This window comes from Nicotiana sylvestris, chromosome 7 (assembly GCF_000393655.2).
Source record: "Nicotiana sylvestris chromosome 7, ASM39365v2, whole genome shotgun sequence".
Lineage (NCBI taxonomy): Eukaryota > Viridiplantae > Streptophyta > Magnoliopsida > Solanales > Solanaceae > Nicotiana > Nicotiana sylvestris.
In genome coordinates this window covers 171281560-171305480 of record NC_091063.1, presented here as the reverse complement: position 1 = coordinate 171305480, position 23921 = coordinate 171281560, and the positions used below count along the sequence as shown (strand labels likewise).

Genomic DNA, 23921 nt, shown 5'->3' with positions numbered 1-23921 from the left:
AATTATCATAATCGGCTCACTCATATTATAGAAATGTAGACATGCTTTCAAATTCAACAATTAAATCCCAACGCTGGTAGGAACATGTTAATTACAACTAGAATGAGGAAGGGTGAAATTCAAAAACAGCCAGATTTACAACTGGTCGTTCAAAAATAGCCCAGTTTCAAAAGTAATCGAAATTTAATCACTTTTCATGCAAAGATAAATTTGAGCGAAAACACTGTTCAAAATACAGAAAATACGCCAGTATATTATGTTGGAGTTCCAGCATAAGTATACTTGAACTCCAGCATATTATACTGGAGTTCCAAGATAAGTATGTTGGAACTCCAGCACAATATGATGAAGTTCCATCATAAGTACAGTAGAACTCCAAAATAATATACTGGAGTTCCAGCAAGTATACCGGTCCAACATAATATGCTGGAGTTCATACACAGGTGCACCGAACTTCAGTATATTTTGCTGGACCGGTCTCTACTGCAGCAAAATAGTGGCTATATTTCATTGACTTGGTAAACGCAGGCTATTTTTGAATGACCAGTCCGAAAACTAGCTATACCGTGCTATTTTTACCATGAGTAATGGTACATCTCTATGCCTACATGTTAAGTATGCTTGTCAAATGAATGATTTCACGATGCACTCTAAGTATGCTCAAACTGTATGTCTCAATGTCCACTCATCAGACACACAATCACTTAGCACTGTACGGGTGTCTGGCATCAATGCCCCTTGCCAAAGCACATATATATATCACTATGCATGTTTCACTACTGGTATGTCAGACCCCGAAGGGGCGGATCCTACCCAAGCTCTAATCAAAGCCTATAAAGCTTGATGCAACATGCAACCCGATAATAATAATAATAATAATAATAATAATAATAATAATAATAATAATAATAATAATAATAATAATAATAAAGTCAATATGACCTGTTGCGGCATGCAACCCAATCCATAATAATACTCACAACACGACTCGCAGGCCTACCTCAGTCATCAATCTCTCAAGTCTCAAGGGCTCACAATCTCGTACCACTCAACCCAAACAATGATAACATGTGATGTAACAACGAATGAAGCACAAAGACTCTAATATGATATGGAAATAAAGAACCATGACTGAATATATAATAACGATTAAAGCAGATAACTTAAAACAACAATTATTACCTTATTAGATCTCAACCGAATAAGCACATAGCCTAAACATGATTTCTAACATGAATCACAACATCAATTACTCTAACAAGTAGGGATTTCACGGATAAAACAAGACTTAATAGCAACACAATACAAAAAATCAACCTGGATAATGATTACCATGGTGCACGCCCACATGTCCGTCACCTAGCATGTGCGTCACCCCCAACACAATACGAATAACACGTTTTTCCGGGATAAATACCCTTAATTCCAAGTTTAGAAATGTTACTTACCTCAAAATGCGCAACTCAATAATCCAACAAGTCATTCCCACGCATATCAGCCTCCGAACGACACGAATCTAGTCACGAGAAACTTAACATCAACAAATAATGCCATAGGAAACAACTTCAAACAATAAAGTTTCGATTTTTATCAAAATCAACAGGTCAACTCAAAAAGTCAACTCAGGCCCGCACCACGGAACCCGGTCAAACTCATAAATTCCGGACACCCATTCTAATACGAGTCCAACCATACCAAAACCATCCAATTCAGACTCCAAATCGACCTTCAAAAACCTCATTTTTCATTTTTAAAAAGTTTATACAAAATCCCCAATTTCTCTACTTCAAATCTCGAAATAGATAAAACTAAGATGGAAATATGAATAATGAACAAATCCGAGTTAAAAACACTTACCCCAATCCAAATAGTGAAACCCCCCTCCAAAATCGCCCACTAAGTTCTACAACTCAAAATATGATATAATAACTCTAACCCTCTAAATGGCTTTTTAGCATTCTACCTAGGTGTTTACCCTTCACAAACGCGGAAGAAGCCTCATGTTCGCGAAGCACAACTTCGCCTTCAATCAACATCCTCCTACGCAAATGCGAAGACCAAGTCGCAAACGCGATGACTAGTGAGTCCATACCTATGCAAACATGAGACCTCTCTCGCGAACACAAAGGCTTGAGCCAAGTTCCCCTCAACTGACCTCCTTTCTACGCGAATGTGTCCTTCCTCTTACATTCGTGAAGGGCACTGACGTGTTCCTCTTACCGTGTATGCGAAGAGCATTCCGCCTACCGATCCATAAGCCTTCCTCATATTTTATAATGTATTCTATTTACTTTCAAAATATCATTATTGCATCATCACCAATTTATAAGAGTCATATAAGCACTTTCTATAATTTTTCATAATTGTTTAAGGCTTTAAAATTGACATTCTTACATTTAAATCATTCAAATATTTATTAGTTACTCCTTCAAATTATTTTATTTAATCATCCAAATTTATTATTTAGACCCACATATATGTTTTGTGACATTTTACTTTATTTCATATAACTACATTTGCGTTTTGAGCTATTTACACAATGTTTTGCAATAATAGTCCATTTTCACAATTAATTGCATTTATCATTTTATTCAGGGTCGAAATAATTTTTTACATATCTTATAATCGTCAATTATTATTTTTAAAATATTAAGTCTCATAAATTGCATTTTTATATTTATTTAACTATTTTATTAAATTATTTTTCCTCTAATTTCTTTTACTTTAAAACTTAGCCCAAAATAGGTCAAATTTTGGACCTAATCCACTAGCGCACACCCTAAGCTACCCAAAACCTAGCCCAATAACCCCAAGCCCAAACCAGACGACCCCTTTTAATGAACTCGATCGATACCCGTTTTAAGCAACCCGCCCCACTCTTTCTTTCATCTCAATTGTTGATCTCAAAGATTAACGGCCCACAGACCCCCTCTCACTTTAATCAACCGAACCCAAGCCCTAAAGACCCATTCTTCTAAAGTAGTCGCCCCTAAATCCTCTCTGCTCTAACCCTAGCAGCCGTATCTCTAAACCCTCTCTAAATCCGGCCCTAAAATGGAATCAATCATTGATTCACTTACCTATTATGTGGTGCTTCGCTATAGTGCATACGCATGTGGTGTTACTTAGTTCTTGCCCTATTTTTGGCAAGAGCTACCTTTCAAAATCAAGCCCGATTGACTTTGATCTTTGAGGTTTCAGATAGTATTTCATATATATACACCTGAAAGGAGGCGATTCTTGCACTCCTAGTTTGATTTACAACTGTTTGAACCTAACTAGGGTTTGATATCTCCATCTTCTTCACTGATTCTGACTGCATGAGATCCTTTCTTTCCTTTTTATGTTTAAATTGTTTGTTTTCCATATTTGTCTGTTTAAATCAATTGTTATATAACCCCCTTCCCCGTTTTCCATAATAAGAGGCTTAATGATTCATTACTTAACACTACTACCACTGTTCTCCCACTCTAATTTATTCTATACAATTCTGAGTTTTGATCTTTGGCCGGCCGAAAGCCAACAGATTCTATTCATTAACCTTCCTCCGGTGCAAGCACTGCTCGGGATCTATTTCGAGGCTCCTGTAAACTCTGAAGCATTAGGGAATTGGGGTTTCACTTTTCCTTTGTAATCACATCTATTCCTGAGATTTTTGAGTTCTTCATTCTTTGTTTAGTTTGTTCGTAGCTAGTTAGTACCTTATACTCTCGTAATCTCATTACTCTCTGATTGTGTGCATTTCTTTGGGTGTTTAATCTGATGCCACTTCAAGCCTGCTCTAACTCTGAATTTTTGCTAAGTGATACATGATATTTACTTAGTTTGCAATTGAACCTGATTAGTGTTTATTGTATTTTGTTTAGATTTTTGGGAAATTATGTTTGCCCAGAATTATTTTCTTCTTGTTGAATCCCTTCTGCATCACCTGCTGTCTTGTTGTAAACTGTGTGATTACATTGTATAAATACTTAGCCTAGTATGTGTTTCCTTGACATTATTAGCCTCAATGCTTGCCTATGGTAGATGACCAAGTTGACTAAATGCTTGTCTTCACGTTTAAGCCTAATTGACTACTCAAGACCATTATTTATCATGAACCATGACTTAGGATATCCTAGGAAATTAATGCATGCCCAGAACCTATTGAAATATGTTTATGCCAAATTTTTTATGTATACCTACTATTTCGTGAAACCAACTTGTGATCATATGAATTCTATATGTCAGTACTGTTGCAATAACAAGACAGGCTTGTTCTTTGCTTTGATGTTTTGTGCTCACTAATCGTTTGAGACCCCTAGGGTGAGTTTCAATCCATGTCTTGTTTACTCCTCTTCACATGATGCCTGCTTACTTTATTTACTTGAAAGTTAGCCTTTTCTCTTCTGAATGCATACTAATTGATAAACTGAGTTTGCTTGACTATACCATATGTTAAGCTTTACTAATTAGTTGTTCTCATTAGGCTCTTATGTTGAAGCTTCCATGTTAAGTCTATATCTTACTGGTCTTGTCTATGATACTGCTAGATTTCCATGTTCAAACCTCTGGTTAAAGTCCCTTCGGATGGTTTTGGACCATGCTTTGTTCTGGAAGTTTGTTTGAAATAACCCTATTGCTCTTAAACTCTGTTTTTGGAGTTACAACCACAAACCTTGCCTCATATTCTTGCAATTTAGTGTGATACTGTCTATAAGTCTTGGTTAGAGTTGTTGTAGGTCACAACTTAAGGACTGAGTGTTTTAAGCTTCAAAGCTGTCCAATTAACTCTGTGTGTAGTTTGTCACCTGTATAGCCAAGTTTGGCATCCATTTAGATAAGAAATTATTCGTTTGGGCTTGGTATATTGGGCTTGCTTTGATACTGGAGGTCTGAAGAACATTGTCTGCACCTGGAGTCTGGGCCTGCAGTCCATATGAAGTTCTAAGTTTGTATGAAGGCCCAGACGTGTTACTGGTTATTCTATATTCGTATTTGACCCTGTAATCATTCAATATGGTCTGTAATAACTTGTAAAACTGAATGATGGGAGAAATTAATGAAAAGGGGACTGAAGTATTTTAATGCTTGCATAAAAGGGTAGAAAACATGCATATAAGGTCTATGTGTTTTATTTGCTATTTCATTCAGCATGCCTTATTTGTTATTTCGTCTAGTGTGTTGCACACTAATAGAAATCATGCCTATAGGAATCACACACACACTTCACTTAACTCGTCAAAGCATGTTGGCTCGAGTAATTACTACACTTGTCCCCACGTTTACTACTAAACGTTTTAGATAGCATACATATATGATACAATAATACATGCATTTGCTAATGCTCATCTAGATATCATGGCCATAGGATTTTAATTAATTAATCAGCTGCTCCCGTCACTTTCGCTATACTTCCTCATTTAGATGACATGCCTATAGGTATAAAATTATAATATCATTTTGTTAACTGTTAGAATTCTTGCCTATAGGATATTGTTACTCGCGTAAGAAGTATGTTTATCGGCACCGTTAACCCTAAGCTTTCGAATAGTTTTACTGTTTCATTGCACGAATAATGTAGATGTCATGTCTACGGGTTTGTAATGCTTTTAATATGCAATTTCATTAGTCTAAATTTTCAGTACTGCTGGAAATAGGAACCACATAGAAACCATGCCTATAGGACTTAACGACTCTAATGCATCTTAATTCTAAAAACGGTCTATTGCAGAATCTGCCTGCGTACAATTCAATTTGATATGTTTTGAATGCACGCTAGTTTTATCATCTTTTTAGTATCCTAAGTGGAGTCTAGAACCACCTAATAGTAGGTCCAATGCCTCCTGGAGGTAATGCACGCATAGGATACGACCTAGAATTGAATTAGAGCGCCTTTACGTAAACAACTTTAACATAGTAATCGGTAGTAGAAGATGATAGTCTGTGCCCGCTGAATAATATGAACAACCCCTATCTCAAGGGAGTTGCGAAGTATTATTTATATTGTATGGGGTGATCCTTTAGGCTAAAAAAACTTAGGACCCCATCTTTTTCTTTATATGTTTGTTGTTCAGTTATCAAATATAGATTAATCAAGTTTACAGTATAACCTCTAAAGACTTCTATTGATTATATATACAGTCTAATTATTGCCCGATTTTCTTTGCACGTGTTCATAATAGAACCTTTAAATTCCATGACTTACTTCACTTATATGATCGCTTAGGACAATTGTAATCCTATAATCCGCATAGTGTAAACTTAGGCCGAGATCCACAGTTGTGGACCTCGAAGAGTGCCTAACACCTTCTCTTTGAGGTAACTTGAGCCCTTACTCGATCTTTGGTGACAAACAGAGTTATTTGCAAAATAGGTGCCCTAACGCACATTAAAAATCGTTAGGTGACGACTCTTCTCTTTTAATAACCATATAAAAGAGTTGTCACATGTCGAAACCCGTTTTTGCGAGAAAACGGGACGCGACAAAGCCTCAAATCACATCAAACAACATCAAAATCACGAATCGCATCCCAATTCAAGCCTAATGAAACTAACAAACTTCCAAGTTCTAAAAACCAATGCCGAACCATATCAATCAACTCCGAATGACCTCAAATTTTGTAAACTTGTCCCAAATGACACAACAGACCTATTTTATCTCTCGGAACCAAAATCCGAGCCCGGTATCAACACAGAAATTTTCCTATTATTTTTTCAACTGAGATTTCGATATAGAAGGATCTCTTTATTTCTTCACCGCGGGGCCATACAAGTTGAACATTCCAGAAGCTTCTAGAGACTGGCGCCCTGGTACGACAATTGAGGTCCTGACATCAAACGAGCGGAATACTTGACCTAGGAAATACCCAAGCCACTACCAATGAATTGCCGATTCATTATTCAAAAGGTACGCAGTCAGAACCCTGGCTCCTCCCACTGCTTGAGAGCTAGTCAACTCTCGGTCAAACTTCTCAACCATCCAAACCTTCAACTTTTCAACTTTCGTCAATTCAAGCCAAAACAAACCTACGGACCTCCAAATCAATATTCGGACATACGCCTGTCTCCAAAATCACCATACGAAGCTATTGGAGCCATCAAAACTCCATTCCGGAATCGTCTACACAAAAGTCAAACTCCGGTCAACTCTTTCAATTTAAGCTTCCAACCTTGGGACTAAGTGTCTCAATTTACTCCAAAACTTTCCCGAAGCCAATCCAACCACCCGGGCAAGTTACATAACCACAAATGAACATAGAAGAAGCGATGAATAGAGGGAACGAGGCTACAATACACGAAACAACCGGCCGGTTCATTACACAACTCATAATGAAAAAAAAAGAACATTGGGTGGGTTGTATTTTTTCCTTTTTGGTTAAATTTTTAGTTTTATAAGTAAGTGTCAAAATATTAAAAAGAGAAGTTTGGGACGACTTAAAAATGTCTCGTTACTTAGGTCAAAGATTATTAACACTAACCCCAAAAAAATCAGTTATACCCAAGAATAAAAACTCGAGCCACTTTTCTTTCGATTAATAACTTAAAATCACTTTTACTTCAAGAACTCATTAATCTTTCTTTCTTTCTTTCTACAGGTGTTTTGTTTCATCTACTTTAAAAAATAAAAATAAAAAAATAAAATAAAATTACACACTGCAAATTTCCAAATTCCAATAGGCAGAGCCCCGAACTCAGTCTCAGCACAGTTTTCCTCTTTTAAATTCCCCGCCACGCTACTACTCACAGAGTTGCAGCGGCAGCTCACTATCTCTGAACTTGGCTTCCTCCTGTTCTTCGACAAATCAGCAACTCTTCCTTTTCTGTTGCTCCCCGATTCTTGCTTGGCAACATCGAAGTAAAACTTTCTGATAGCTAGGGTTTTTGTTTTAAAGCATTTTAACTATTGATTTCATGTAACTGGCGTTGTAAAAAGATTTTACATTATCGGTGGATTTTAACCTGTGATAGCAGTTTAATTACCTTTTTACTGTGTTACTAATAATTAATGCTTATCAAAACATTCAACTATAATTAGACTTGGTTGTGTGAATATTAACTCAATTTTCAGTTGTTCCTTTTTCATTGCTGTTGCTGCAGGTTAAGAGATAATCTTCGGTCAGATGGACGATTCTTCAAGGTAACAGAAAGAATGAAGGAAAAATAATATAATGCCTGTTAAGTAGTTTATAACAATTTTTAGTATGTTCTGTTAATTAGAACATATGAAAATAAAAGTTTTTCTAAAACTAATTTCAAGTTGAATTGATCAGCTTGTTTATAAATGCATGGTTTCTATGTTTATGATATTTTAGATTTTAGTGTTGCTTTGAAATTGTAGAAATTTATTGAAGTCTACAATAGACGCAATAAGAATATAATTGGAAAATTTTCTCAGGGAAGAGGAGATCGACACGGTTAAGATCCTGGTTGCTACAGACTGTCACTTAGGCTATATGGAGAAGGATGAAGTACGTAGGCATGATTCATTTCAGGCATTTGAAGAGATATGTTCGATTGCGGAGAAAAAACAGGCAAAAATAATTTCTCTTCTTCATTTGGCTTTTACAAATTTGCTTGTATCTCTTGGTGGAAATAATATGCCATTCCTCAGTTATTTATTCTTATATTTTGTGCCAATTATCTATGATCCATCTAGAAAAAAGGGGGTGAAAACTAAGTATGAGATTTTGTTGGAATCTAGTAAATATTTGAGTTTAATTGACTTTCAGTTTGGCTCCAGGTGGACTTTGTGCTTCTCGGTGGTGATCTATTTCACGAGAATAAGCCTTCCAGGTCAACACTGGTGAAAGCCATTGAGATTCTCCGTCGTTATTGTCTCAATGATCGACCTGTGCAATTCCAAGTTGTTAGTGACCAGACAGTGAACTTTGCTAACATGTAATAACCATTTATCTGAACTTAGCTAACTTGTAATTATTATTCTTCCTCTTATTTTGATGCTTTAGTAGCGTTCCATAAATTCCTCCAATGCCTCTTTCGTCTTTTCTTTGTGTGTTTCCTTTCCTTTTGATAAGTATGAAAAATCCATATATGCTTTCTTCTTCTTCATTTATCTTTTAATGGGAAGGGAAATTTCTGTTCTCCCTTCTGAAAATTGACACCTCATTTGTGGAAATTGAAAATTTTGAAACAATAATCTTATGCTCGGCTCGCTCCCCCTTTTGCATGTTCTATGAGAGGATATCTTTTCCTGCAAAGTTAGTTTATCTGAAAATTTGCTTTACAATTAACTCTTCCCTATAAATTCATTTATATTTACTTCTTTGTTAATATAAATATTTCTGTTATTCTTAATCTTCTGTGGATCTTATTCAGGTTTGGTCATGTAAATTATGAAGATCCTCACTTTAATGTGGGGTTGCCTGTTTTTAGCATTCATGGCAATCATGATGATCCAGCTGGTGTGGTATGGATTCTATGAAAGTTGCTTTGTTATTATTCTATTCATTGACCAGCAAGACTATTTTTGATCATACCGCTGTTGGTCTTCAATGTGATTGTGTTAAAATTAAGTAAGAACCAATTAACTTTGCCAGGAAGATGGCTTGAGCTATTCATCCTCCTTCGCAGGGGAAACAATGTATAGCTGACAAGCAAGATGTTAAATTTGTGCAAAAATGAATAAGAATATATAAAACAACAAGAGGCAATAACTACAGAAAAGGAATTTGTTTATCCTTGTCTAATAGTTTCTATCTTTTCGTTTGTCTAAGGTGGACAATATCTATGAGCATCAGCTGCTTCTAATGCGGGAAATGGATTTGTTGAATTGTTACTATGGGAAGAACTTAGGTTCTTGAAAGCTACTTGTTAGTAGCTTATGTAGAATAAAGAGATACTTCATTTTGAATGGCTAACCTTTTTCTTTTCAGTCTAATTTTCATTTGGGTGCTTCAGATTTTACATGTTTTCTTCCATAGAGCAATTTGGGTTTTGACCCCTGGAGGTGGTTTTGTCCTGGCTATGACACCACCTCTCACACTGATTCTACATGTATTTTTTTCTAATTCTTAATTGAATGTGTCATTAAGAAAATTGTGAAGTGTTGAAAGAAAAGCTCTAATTGGATTTGGAGAAATGATAGTAGGTGCATGGAGAAGTGTCAAAGTGGTGACTTTGTGTTATATAATATTTACTGAAGTTTTTTAAAACGAAATTGAACTATGTTTTGGGATGGAGTAAAAAATGAAGGTGGGTATTCAATTTTGCATGGAAGGTTCAGAATAGATTATTTGGAGATTGGACCTGTCTGCATCTTTGTGTTGATGAACTTAAACAACTCTTAATTTGCTGCTTTCAAGATAAAGCTAATGTTAGGCTGATGCCAACATTATTTATTGGACTAGCATCTCAAAATTATTCTTATGAATCAATGAGCCAGAATACTTTATTGAAAATGTTGAGTTACCATCTTCTTTCTTACATGCTGATCTGGAGTTAATGTTGTCCACTTATGTTACAGGATAACCTATCTGCCGTTGATATCCTTTCCGCATGCAATCTTGTTAACTATTTTGGTAAAATGGATCTTGGTGGTTCTGGTGTTGGGCAGATTGCTCTCTACCCTATCCTTATCAGGAAGGTCTGCTTGTGGATATCTTTAATAAGTGGCTGACGAATTTGAAGAGTGATTTTATTTCTAACTGCATGCATTGCAGGGTTCAACATCAGTAGCTCTTTATGGTCTAGGGAATATCAGGGACGAACGCTTGAATAGAATGTTTCAGGTATTGTTTCTAGTTCCTTTTTCAGATCTGTCTGGCTGCTTGACAAAAACAGATTCTAATTGTGTTCCTTTTGGTACTTGAAGACACCACATGCTGTGCAATGGATGCGACCTGAGGCTCAGGAAAGGTGTCAAGTCTCGGACTGGTTCAACATTTTGGTACTTCACCAAAACAGGTTGGTTAAGATGCTGCCAGATGATAATAACTGAAAATCTCCTCTCTTAACATGTTTAAGATCTGCGCTAAGTTTTAGTAGAACAATTGAAAATTTAGTTTGAGTAATAATGTTCCTCTCGTTTCTTGCCACATTTTCCAGAGTAAAGACAAATCCGAAAAATGCAATAAATGAGCATTTCCTGCCTCGCTTTCTTGATTTTATTGTGTGGGGTCATGAACATGAATGTTTAGTGGACCCTCAGGTACTACTAATTCTGAAGCTTCTTGGTTTCTGTCCTCGCCTTTTAAATTACTTCCCTTCATGTGAAGTAGGTTCAGTTGAAGCTTATCTTTTTACAGGAGGTCCCAGGTATGGGTTTTCACATTACTCAGCCAGGTTCTTCTGTTGCAACATCACTGATTGAGGGTGAATCAAAACAAAAACATGTACTCCTCTTAGAGATTAAGGTCGTGCTTTATGAATTCCATCTTTAAATCTTCTTTATTTTGTTGGTCATGCTTTTATATTTGAGTAATAGTTTCTACTTTACATAGGGAAATCAATATCGCCCAACAAAGATACCTCTGAACTCAGTGCGGCCTTTTGAATATACTGAGGTAGCTTCTTTTATCCACCACAACCTCTATACTGAGGTAGCTTGTTTTCGTAACTACGTCCCTACACAAAGGATTTATTTTAAATTTATTTTCAAATGGTGCATGGTACAGGTAGTGCTGAAGGATGAACCTGATATTGATCCTAATGATCATAGCTCGATTCTTGAACATTTGGATAGCGTAGTATGTCTATTCTCCATCTTTCAATCCTTTGTGTTTGTTCAGGATATCATATGATAAACCTTTTGTACATTTGTTAATTTCTGTTGCTTTAGTTGAGAAGTTTATGACTGTGATTGCTTTTGAACGACTTCTAATTGTGATAGGTCAGGAAGTTGATAGAAAGATCTAATCAAAAGGCTAATACTGAATCTGTTGTAAAGCTCCCCTTAGTTCGAGTAAAGGTGGTTTTATTATGCATCGTGTTTCACTTTGTATTCATTGCCCTTCTCCCTTTTTAATTGTAGTGCCAAAATTGATGTTCCTTTTTGGATGACCGATCTGACAGGTAGACTACTCTGGGTTTATGACTATAAATCCTCAAAGGTTTGGACAAAAATATGTGGGGAAGGTACTTCTTATACTAACTGCTAGATCAGGGTTCTATTTAATCCCTTCTTTTTAGCAGTCCTGGCCTCTCTCTCTAGCGAGATGCATACAACACTGGTCATGACTTTTTCAAATTTATAGGTTGCCAATCCGCAGGATATTCTCATTTTCTCAAAATCATCAAAGAAGGCCGGCAAGGAAGGTAATTTACGGTTTTCTTGGAATGAAGAATCTTCTTACATTTCTTCGCCATGCGAGTCTAGGCCACCAGGCTGGCCCTTTCCATGGCTTTTCATCGATTACTGGATTTTGTGTTTCACAATTTACTGGTTTAGTGCTGCCAAAGTGACCGTGCGATCACTCTGTAGGCAATGACAGTCTGATTCTTGCTCATAAGTCCTAACTTGACCTAATCTAATTCATTTATCTCATGAAGACTCTGCACTTCTTGGGTTTGATACTCTATAGAGATTGAATCTCAAGCTATCCATCTTAGACTGTCATAAGATAGTCTCCAATTTATCATGAAGGAAACTTATACCATCTATGTACTGTTGAATCATATAATTTTGCACTTGGGTATATAAGGGCATCTTATGGGGTTTAAAAGGTCTTAGACTACTCCATCCATTGCATTAGTTTTTTGGGTGGGATGTTGATATTCTTCATGCATACAACCAAACAGATTATATGGGCCGTTATAAGCTTCTACATTCAAATTTCCCCCCTAAGTTTTCAGAGAACAAACGGTATCTTGTGACCTGAATGTTTCCCGTCGCTTAATATAACAATAGACACTTTCAACTTTCATATCAGTGTTTATTCCAAGTTGAACTGAAACATTCATTTTATCCAGACCGAGTGTTACAGTTCCTCTAGAAGATTGGTATAGAAGAATATCTTATCGTTGCTCCAGATATTTTCACCATTCTGGCTTTTTAATTTTTTTTACCATCTCCAATGCAGATACGTACTTATAATGCTAAAAGATAATTCATCCATGATCCATCATTTTGGATACCTTGATTCTCCTTATATCCTAGCTTCTCTTGATTTTTATTTTCTATTTTTAATGATATTGTAATATACACAATTTTTTATCATCTCACATTTATTAATATTTGTTTATTTCTTGTAGCTAAATTTGATGATTCTGAGCGGCTTCGCCCTGAAGAATTGAATCAGCAAAACATTGAAGCTTTAGTTGCTGAGAGCAATTTGGTGGGTATCAAGTAAAGTTTGAAAGCTTTTCTCATTCTGATGTCCCCGATACCTGTTAAATAGTTCAATGTTTGAGTTTTCATTACTATATCTCCAAAACAGTAGCATATAATGTTTTAATTTTTCGAGTTCAAGAGTTTTCTTTGGTTCCTCTATGCTGTGGGAAAACTAAGTTTCGTAAACGTGAAAGAGAACGTACTCTTGGCAGCACACTTAAGTTTCAGTAGGACATCTTTATAGATTATCCTGGACCTTTTCTTTCTTTGACCACCCTCTTTTACCCTCTCTCTTCACCCTCTTCTAGTCTACTAAATGGGGTTTTCCTTGTTTACCACATAATATATCCAACTAGCGGTTAAAGAACAGGCATGTATCTAACAGTAAAACATTTTGACTCTTGCAATTAGTGTGTAATCAGAAGATTTGACAAGAGCAAGCACAAGTGGAATGCATCTTGATGCTGAAAACAGTACATCAAAGTCCTCATTTGTTTTTCAATATTTTGGAGCTATCTAATAATGATTTTATGCTACAGAAAATGGAGGTACTTCCCGTCAGCGATCTGGATGTTGCGCTGCACAATTTTGTTAACAAGGACGACAAAATGGCTTTTTATTCTTGTGTACAATACAACCTTGAGGAAACTCGAGTATGTCATTTTGTTATGCGGTAGTCACTGTAATTAGGGATGTTGCTATATTCCATTTTTTTTCAACTCCTACATATATGTTACTTTAATTGTGCGGTACTAAGTTTGAAATATTTCTTAACAGAATAAAATAGCTCGTGATTCAGATGCAGTGAAATTCGAAGAAGATGATATAATTTTAAAAGTTGGAGAATGCTTAGAGGTAAGAATTTTATATCTTTCACCTTGAGACCACCTCTGATGAGGTATATGCTATTTTTGTAGTGGTGGGGAATGATAATTTGGACTCTGTTAAGTAGTCCATGCATCAAGATTCCCCTTAAAGAGGAGCTTGTACCTTCTCTATTCTCTTCCCTTTTTACTTTGGTTCACAGTTTCAAATGGGGAAAGATAGGTTGGGCACTCATTCCATATCTCACAAAGGGGAGATATGCAGCTAAACAATAGAAAAAATATATTTCACCTGCAGCAATTGGCTTTCATTCTCATGGTAACTGATATGAATTATGGTCCCAAACAGTCATTGAGATATGTGATTCTTGAATCTGTTCAAGTGGGGAGTCAGTGAACTTGATGCAAGAATTTCATGGGTTTATTTGTTTGCAGAAGTTTTAAGCGCACAGAAATAATTCCCAGCTAATAGCTTCTGAAAGACAGGTTAAAAAAGGAGGAGGCTTCCACCAAATAAGAAGAGATGCATGAGGAACTAACAATTTTCTGATGATTGCTTAATTCCTGATCTATGAAAAACAGACAGGGTGCCACGTTTTATGTGGTGCTTTTATATTATCCATGGATCACGTGCAAACGTGTCAGTTCACAGTGCAAATGTTGGAGCAGCTCAACATGTTGGGGCTCTCTTGCAGTTCTTTTCTTGCTCTGTTTTGTCCTTTCATGTTGCTTTCCAGTTCTTTTAGGGTGGGTGAGGTGGTGATTTTGTTCCATCGAAGCAAGTAGGTTGGACAATCACTGAGAGAAGGAAGCGGAGAACTCAAATAGCAGCAAAGAACCACAAATGCCTTTTATATGCTTGGGCATGTGATAGTGTTAATCGACTTTGTTGTCTGCAAAGAGAAGCTTAAGCCAAAGAACGAAAAGAGAACAGTTGGAAAGTTTGATTCTTAATTATTCAATTCTGTGCTGCTGTCCAGGTTAACACAGAGTTAAAGTCTTAAAGATGACCTTCAAGTCTGGCCCGTAAGGTCCATTCCCAATTGTTTGCCATACAATTCAGATGACATAAACAATTTTCATGTGCTTGTGTCACTTGTTCAGTCGGCTCAAACGGAGGCAATTACACATATTGCTAGTTCAAATTTAGCCAAAGATGGAAAGCAGCAGTCTTGGAATGTTGACTAGAGCTGTTCTTTTTTGCTTGGAATTAGATGGGCTTGAAGTTCTTCCGCACATTCTATGATTGTGAATTCACTAACTGCATAAAATTGCTTATTCAGATGTATTTTTCTTGATTGTTCTTATAATTATGTGTGCTTGTAAATTTCACAATGCCATTACTGTTATGTGATGTTCTGAAGTCTTATATCAAATGTGGCTTTTGTAGGAACGTGTCAAACAAAGAGCTACACAGAATAAAGATGATCAACCTTTCTCCTTTAATGGACAGTCCTTGGAGGTATTCCTTGTGATTTTTTCGTGAGGTTGATCTTATAGCGTTAATGTCCATTATTATATTTGTCTAAAGCATGTATAATCTAAGGGCATCTGATCCATAATGATTAGGACACACGTTCTCAGGATATCAGAGGCAAAAGTACTGCAGTAGGATCAGCAGTTTCATTCAGTGATGATGAGGACACCACTATGCTCTCCGCCTCAAAGTCTACTGCCGGTAAAGGAAGAAAGGAGTCATCTCAATCTTTTAGATCCTCTCGTGATGCTTCTGAAGTTAGCAAGACCTCTTCAAGGGGAAGGGGCAGAGGCAGAGGCAGAGGCAGAGGAAGGGCTTCCAATAGCTTGAAGCAGACAACTCTTGATGCATCTTTGGGATTCCGTCATTCACAGAGGTTTGTCCTGGATTCCTAATAGTGATGCTCCAACGTTGCGTATTTTTGCCCTGTTTCTAGTCTTCTTTACAAAGTCCCAGTTTTGCCATAGTTTATTTTTATGCAGAAACTTTTGCTTCGAGTTGTGCTTGTTTCTTGCTTTCTTTGGCATCGAAGGGTTTTATATGTGGCTTGTTGCTGTTGTAAGAATTGAGCATCAAGGGAAGTTTCATTATATTTCTGAACTCCAAGCTACATTTAGCTTGCTAAGAATATAAAGCAGGATTGAACCAGAATACAATCGCCTTGAGCAAATATGGGAGGCATGTGTCATTGGTCACACAAAAGCTTCTTGGCGAGACAACAAAGAATACCCAACATAAGATGCTTCACGCTCTTTTTGTTGCAGTAGCAGATAAAATTCTCTGCTGCTTTTCTTAAATAATAAGCAAATAGATAACAATATTTTTGCTTTGATCAGTGCAAAATAAGCAATTATCGCTACTACTTACAAACATTGATGTTTTGCTGTTTGTTTTGGCTTTTTATTTCCTATATAAACTTAAACTTTCATCAAATTATTACGATATATAGATAGCAGTTTTGATTTTTCAATTTCATATTCTTTAAACTTCTTATTCCTTTGAAGTTTGATTTGCTAGTTTTATTTCTTATAATTTAATTGTTATGGAGTATTAACACCCCTAAAAGAAAGAGGAATTATTTGTTGATCATGGAAGGACAACAAGAGAGAGGAGGAACTAAATATTCTACACCAGTGAACTCATTTGTGTGAGTATATATTCTGCGTTGCAACAAGTGAATCTATGCGTATTTCCGTGATAGCATTAATTTTGTGGAAAAATATCATAGCACAACTTAAATTTTGTCTTGAAATGGCCATGACTCCAAAGCAATTAATATTTGAAGTCAGATAGGAAAAGAAAATTTTGGGACAGAGGTAACATTAAATTATATATTAGGTAAGAATGCACTAAATTAAAATGGTGAGTCGATGATACGTTTATTGAAATCATTTTTGTTTTATGCAACCAATATAAAAAGAGGTGAAAAGGGGTATAAATAGGACTAAGATGCCCAACTTTTCTAAAAACAGAAGAATTAAGTTGTTAAGAATGATAAACAAGTGAGAAGTTAGTTGAAATCACTTTTCATTGATTGTTCGCATTATAAAAAGGAAAGAGAGCGGGCTAAAATATAACACAAATCAACAAGGCGCCCAACTATTTTAAAGACGGATTAAGTCGTCACCTCTTTTAAATGTTTGCATAACACAAAGGATCTTCATATGAAAAAAGAAGCATTATCTTCAACATTTTGTAGTGTCAGCTTTTGCGAATAAAACTTTACCAGTCAAAATAGTTGATAGCTGTTTGCTTCTCCTTTAGAATTTTGCTATAAATTTAGTTAATATAAGCATTATTTGTAATTACTCCATGCCATTAAAGTCCTTTACATAAACTTTGTTGCTGCAGATCTGCATCGATTGCTGCATCTGCATCAGTGCGAAGTATTGCTGAAGATGATGAGAATGTGGAATCTCCTTCAAGTGATGAGGATGCTAAACAGGACACAAATTCTATTGACGAAAGCTCAGTAGGTTCTGTCTTCCTTATTGAATACATTTCTTGCCCCAAGCACTTCTCCTCGCTGGTTTAGAAAGCTGTCTTAGGAAAGGTAAAAAAGAGTATTGGAAAGAAGGCATATACCTTGCACTCAAATTAATTGCAGTCTTCTATGAGCATTACATTGTATTATATACAATTAATGCCAACCTTCCTCACACTGCCTAAGGATAGAAAGCAAAAGATTGGAAGTGTTAAAAAAGGCAATTAAACCTTTGCACGAGTGATACTAAGTAAATTCTAGCTCTTCTTCATTGCCTGAGAATTGCAGTTAGAAAATACAAATGTGAATAAAGAACTTAAACTCAAGTAACAAGGAAGACAGTGGATGCCTATTCTATTTACTGATAATTTGTGGAAACTTTGACTCGCCCTTCAGTCCACGTTTGCCCACTTAACTGCACTGCTAATCAGCCCCATTAACGTGGTACACTCACTTTTGCATTGAGAGTAAGGAATCGGGAGATCCAGTTGCTTTGAACTACTGAACAATGTATTACTGGCCAGTGTAGTAACATTAAACGTAACCGCTTCAGTTTGAATCTGTTTTCCCTTGTGGAGTTGTATTTTGGATAGTGTGCATGAGAATTCCAAAGACTGGATGGTGAAAAGTATTTCCTAAATATCAGTTTTCTGTCTCACTTACTCCTGCTGTATGTTACGCAATAGCGCCTTTATATGCGGTCTCCCATTGCTAGGGCGATGACAAGACAGTCCAGGGCAAAGGGCGCAAAAGGGCTGCTCCAAGGGGAAGGGGGAGAGGTTCAACAACAGCGGCTAAAAGGGGAAGAAAATCAGATAGCACCCCGTCTTCACTTCAAAGGATGCTCATGGATGTAGATGAAGAAGATGATGATGATGATGACATGGCAAAGAAAGAAAATAGACCTCGACCTCGGGTAAGTGATATCAGAAAGTTAGTATTTGGATTGGATCATATAGCTGTTTTAAGGCAATGTTTTTACTATTTAGACACAAAATTTGAAAATTATTATATTTCTTCACAGAGGCGGATCTAGAAATTTTATAACATGGGTGCACTACTAAAAAAAAGTATTAAGTGAGAATTGATCCTTTTGTTTTGGGGTAAATTATTAACCAAGTGCGCCATTCAATCTTTATAGAGCATGGGTGCCAATACATAATATTAGACTAATTCTAGAAAATACATACATGAAAAATCTAGTTTGACGGACGGACCATGGGTTCACGTGCCCCTTAATTAAAGCTACAGATCCGCCCCTGTTTCTTCATCATAAGATATTATCCTGTTTAAGTTGTTGTTGCTCCTTCTTGAGTGTGCTTATAATTTTGCTGCTTCCTTTATAGTTGTCTTTATATTTATCCAAGTGAGAAACTCGATCAAGAATACCCTTCTGCAATCTGGTATAGGGCTTTAGTTTATATCTCATCATTAGGCATGATCACCTGAATACTTTCAGTCACTTCAAATGAAATGTCTAATTAGATTTCAGGGGCTCTTTTCTGAAGAAATGAAATCTAAATTGTGTTATCGGAGAACTGTTGGGAGAACAAAGTAAATTAAGATTTATGAACTCTTGCAGCTTTCTTCCTTTTGAGATACAGGAGAAATGGGGACTGAACTTAAATATTGTAGTCAGCCCCATGTAGGTATTGATAAATATTCAAGAATTCTGATATTGAGGAAAGGTGCAAAGTAATTAAAGAAATTGCTCATGACAAAGAATAAGATGCATGCTCTGGTTATTCTTGTAGACTGTTACCTCTGTATTACTGAGCATTGAAAACGTGATGCATTTTGCCTCACCTTATAAAGCAAAGTTTGCTTTTCTAGGTCGAACATGGCGTGCATAACTAATGTTCTTTGCAGGTAACAAGGAATTATGGTGCTTTAAGGAAGTGACTGTAGCTGGAACATCTGATACCATTTGTTCCATTCTGGGATGTTGATTATGTGGACTGAATTTGCATAGCGAGGTGTAAATATACACTAGTGAGTTGCAGATGTATTTTCGGTTTTTCAGCGGCTTTGTATTGCCATGGTTGATAGGTTAGGAGTAGTTGTTTGTTTACAGGTACAGTTGGCTTCAAAATCTAATCCAATTTTGGATCTGCATTTGCTCTAATGAACTAGGCGACATGGTTATGTTTCTTCCGGTGAGGTTTATCAAGTGTCTTGCATGTCAAGATAAAAAACAAAACAGCAGAAGTTGCTTTCCTTTTTTTCTTTATCCACACACTGACTGAAGACAGATCTTATATGAGCTATGTCAATTTTGATCGGCTTCTTCTGGATTACCCTTTTTATGGAATTTTTCGAGTCAGCAATCCTTTTGGTACCCAAACTGCACTTCCACTATTCTTTACAGTTGAGAATTAACTCACTTGGCTTTGATTAACCACAAAAAAGAAAAAGTAATTTGGTGTTGAACTTTACCAAGTTAATGGTCTTGAAACTCTGAGAGCTAAGAACTTGTAGTCTTATAGTGAGTTTTTTGTGAAATAAATAGGTAATTTCTGGATTTTTAGTTTTGACAGATAGGGGTGTGAGGAGGGCGAAGTGCAGCAATAGCCACTTTTAAGCCCGCTATTTTGTATTCACAATTTACAATGTATTTAAAGATTAACCAATTCACCCAAATTTCATGACTAAATATCCTGAATTTGGAAATTTAGGACTTAGTGTCCTGAATTTTTGAGCTGCTAACTTGAAATTAAGGACTAAATGTTTTTTTAAAATTTAGTACATGGATACAATTTTCGGACTTTAGGACACGATGTCCTGAAGTTTGAATTTTGAGCTTTGAACTCTAGGATGTTTTATCTTGAAGTTCGAGCGAAATTGGGTGATCTCTAAATATATTGTAAACTGTGAATATATTTTAAACAACATACTTAAAAGTGGTTACCTGATGTCATTTCCACGCGTGGGGAGGAGATATTTGGTGGGCTTCTCTGGTGATGAATGAGGGGTGGAGTTTTAATATGATGAAGGGATTTTTACCTAGTTATACTATATTAGAAACTTATTTATCAATATTCTCTATGTTTTGTAGTTTTTAATAAATACTAGGCTTTTCTTACAAATTGTGTAGGTTTCTCCTTAAAAGGCTCTCATCTCATTATTAGTGTCTTAATTAAGGGATTCAATTATTCTTTCCTTTTTTTCTCTTTCCTCTTCTCTCTCCTTTTTTTTAACATCAAATCCCTTAATCTATACTCAGAAACTCCATCTTCTCTCTTCCCACCATTGGCAACAACTTTATATTATTAAATCATCAATTGCATCGTTCTTTTGTTGGGAGACCGGACAACACTGAAAATGAAAAAAATATTCAGGGATTCTATGATAACTGTATCATAATTGCATTTGAATTGTATCAGATATATCAATGCGTAAAATATAATTGTATCATACTTGTATCACAATTGTATCTAACTTGTAGATGGGATATTAATATCCAAAATAATACCTGACACAATACTAATAAATTAATATATAATTACCATATATTTGTGATATAAACTGTGAAATTCTTCATGAACTCACAACTACTCATTATTCAGATACAAATTTGATACAATCCCGAAAGTATTCTTACACAATTCTAATACAATTATGATACAACTTAATATCGATTCTAAACTTAAACTAATACAATATCATAATATATTTGTATTTGTTATAAAATAATAAAAGAAGAAGAAGAGTATTGCAGAGCAAAGTAGAGAGAGGAAATTCTTATTGATATGGGATGATTTATATCGGAATAGAACCCTCTATTTATAGGGAGAGAGTGACTTAGCCACCAAGTAATAAATCCTAGAATCTCTCTAAATATAGACATTCACCATAAATAGAATTCTATTTATAACACTCTCCCTTGAATGTCTATTCAACAGATAATGTGCCTCGTTAAAACTTTAAATAAAATAAAACCCAGTGGGAAAAAAATTCTAGTGAAGGAAAAAAAGTACACATATCTAATAATACACCTTTTGGTTTGCAAGGAAAACCCAGTGGGACAAAACCTTGTAAGGGAAAAAAGTACAACGCGTATTAACTCCCCCTGATGAGAGCATCAATTCACATCCTTGAGCTTTCGCATTCCAATCTTGTGCACTAGCTTCTTGAAGGTTAATGTCAACAGAGATTTGGTGAATAAATCAACCATATTAACTCTAATGAATATGTTGCACCTTGAAAATTCTCGCTATCACATTATCATGCTTATAGTTATAGCAAAATACATATGTGCGCAAATAGCACTTAGGATATGGTACTTCAAGACCAAGAATTGTATATGCTTCAAGCGATTTAAATCCTTCAAGGATTGTCATATAAGTTAAGTCATATAATAGACTTTAATTAGATGCATATCAAGTTTTCATGTCATGCTAGACAAATAAGATATCGAAAACTGATTGCATATATCATTGACTTTATACTTTCAAGTATTTGAACAACATAGACAAAATTATATGTCTTTCATATGAAACCAATTCTATTCGAATTGTGTCTCTTCCATTTGGCCAATATTTTTGTGTCTGTAGGCGACAGACTTAAGATCCTCATCTATATTTAGCGCTATCATAGATGTCGTCGACGAATATTTTATATCGATTACAACATTTTTTCATAAAGACATAACATAGAGATCTCTTCATTCATATATTCAGGTACCTGAATCTCTCATGAGATTTTATGAAGTGTTATGTCATGTGATCTTCTAGATCACTTGCCTCCTTATTATGATCACTTTGATCATTTGCTCATCTTCTTTATCAAGAAGTTTTATTTGAAACCAATTAGTATATACGCTTTAAGCGTACCATAGACTTTGTCCTTCTAGGACTTAATAGGAGCATTTGCAATGAGAATATAATTACTTTCTTTGGACCAGCAAATGCGTCTGGCATGCTTTGCAATGTATTGCAAATGAATTATCCTTTTATGAACTTCAAGTTCATATTATTTTATTCGAGGATCTAGATATACACATGATAATTCATTCCACGTAACTTTTTCTCAACTGTTTATCATGTCTCCCTCTCATGTTAGAAAAACTAACTTGTTTCCTCAACTTTGAGAACCCATCTTTGTGCGTTATGGTGTTATACACTGCACATCAATAATAATAAGATGGAATTATTTGGTTCCTGACCCTGAACCATTTGTGAGGGGAGAATGTAACATACTTTCGTATATAACCTATATCAAACTGATAAAGATAACTTTGCTCTCATAAGCAATAGTTTAGCTATTAAGTGGACACACTCAATAAATTATTTTGCTAAACCAGTTGTGATGTAAACCAACTTATCAAGATAAACTATCTTGAATAAAAAATCTGAAAATTATGCTCTAAATTAAATTATTGAGCAAGTTACCTCGCAAAATACCATGTTGCGGGTTAATAATAATTGCACATGTAACCATCTCATAAATACATCTTATGTGGTATACATGGCAGTGAATGAGCCCATATTCACCTTTGATATTTCCAGAATTCATGGGATTCAATCCCAACTTTAGTTGGTCAATTAATTAATGAGAATAAGCAATATAAGAGAATTCGTAAAGAACTTTCTAGTTCTTTAATATTTACCCATGTGAATTCTCTATTATTTTTGCACATCATACTTAAATTGATATGGCTAAACCAGCTATGCCAACTGGATATCAATAAACTCCAAATTTATTATGATATGGGTTTATATCAATAAAGTTCTACTTTATTGTGGCACTTTTATTTGTGTAGTACAAACTAGAGAATAAAACGGATAACTTTTCACATAAATATTATCCCGCTACAAGTTGTAGTAATAGAAGATATTAAATCTTCCTTTATTTATAGTCTCAATATAACCAACCGCTTTCGCGAATACTTTAGAAACTGAATAAGTTTCTTTGAGACTTACTACAACACAAACCTTATTGGTAATCAATTGTGTTTCTCCAAAATAGTATAATTGGCGCTTCCAGAGCTCTCAATTAATTTTGTACTACCACATATTCATCAACATTCATATGGTCATATATCTCTTTCAAGGAGAAAGTTATACCATTATAGTCATGGTCAAAATTATATGCAAGATATGTTTCTTGCATTATTGTTGCCCTTTAATAATCACATTGCCAAAATATTTTGGCGTACAATAGGTACGTGACCAATGACCATTCATGCCATAATAATGATATTGTTTTCTTATATCATCTCAACCCTCCTTCTAGAGATGAGTGTGATATACTCGCTACCACTAGCACGTTCATATTCTTTGAAGAATGAATATGTATTCATAAATCAGATGTTGTTATATTCACATCATGAATGGACCATAATCATCTATATGTGCTTTATAAAAT

At 35.5% G+C, this 23921-nt stretch overlaps 1 protein-coding gene across 2 annotated transcripts; it reads left to right on the top strand.

The window, feature by feature from the left end:
- Positions 1-7627: 7627 nt before the first annotated feature.
- On the top strand, positions 7628-19852 carry LOC104235572 (double-strand break repair protein MRE11). 2 transcript variants are annotated; one of them, XM_009789359.2, is made up of 23 exons: positions 7628-7837; positions 8080-8119; positions 8378-8513; positions 8723-8880; positions 9319-9409; positions 10466-10585; positions 10662-10730; positions 10814-10905; positions 11047-11149; positions 11247-11354; positions 11442-11504; positions 11616-11687; positions 11831-11908; positions 12013-12075; positions 12195-12255; positions 13192-13274; positions 13810-13923; positions 14048-14125; positions 15485-15556; positions 15679-15947; positions 17423-17543; positions 18271-18471; positions 19425-19852. In XM_009789359.2, the coding sequence occupies exons 2-23, from the start codon at positions 8103-8105 to the stop codon at positions 19455-19457; spliced, it is 2202 nt and encodes a 733-aa protein (XP_009787661.1). In that variant the 5' UTR covers positions 7628-7837; positions 8080-8102; the 3' UTR covers positions 19458-19852. The 2 variants fall into 2 exon arrangements, with proteins under 2 accessions (XP_009787661.1, XP_009787660.1); XM_009789358.2 differs by having other exon boundaries at positions 15664-15947.
- Positions 19853-23921: the final 4069 nt, after the last annotated feature.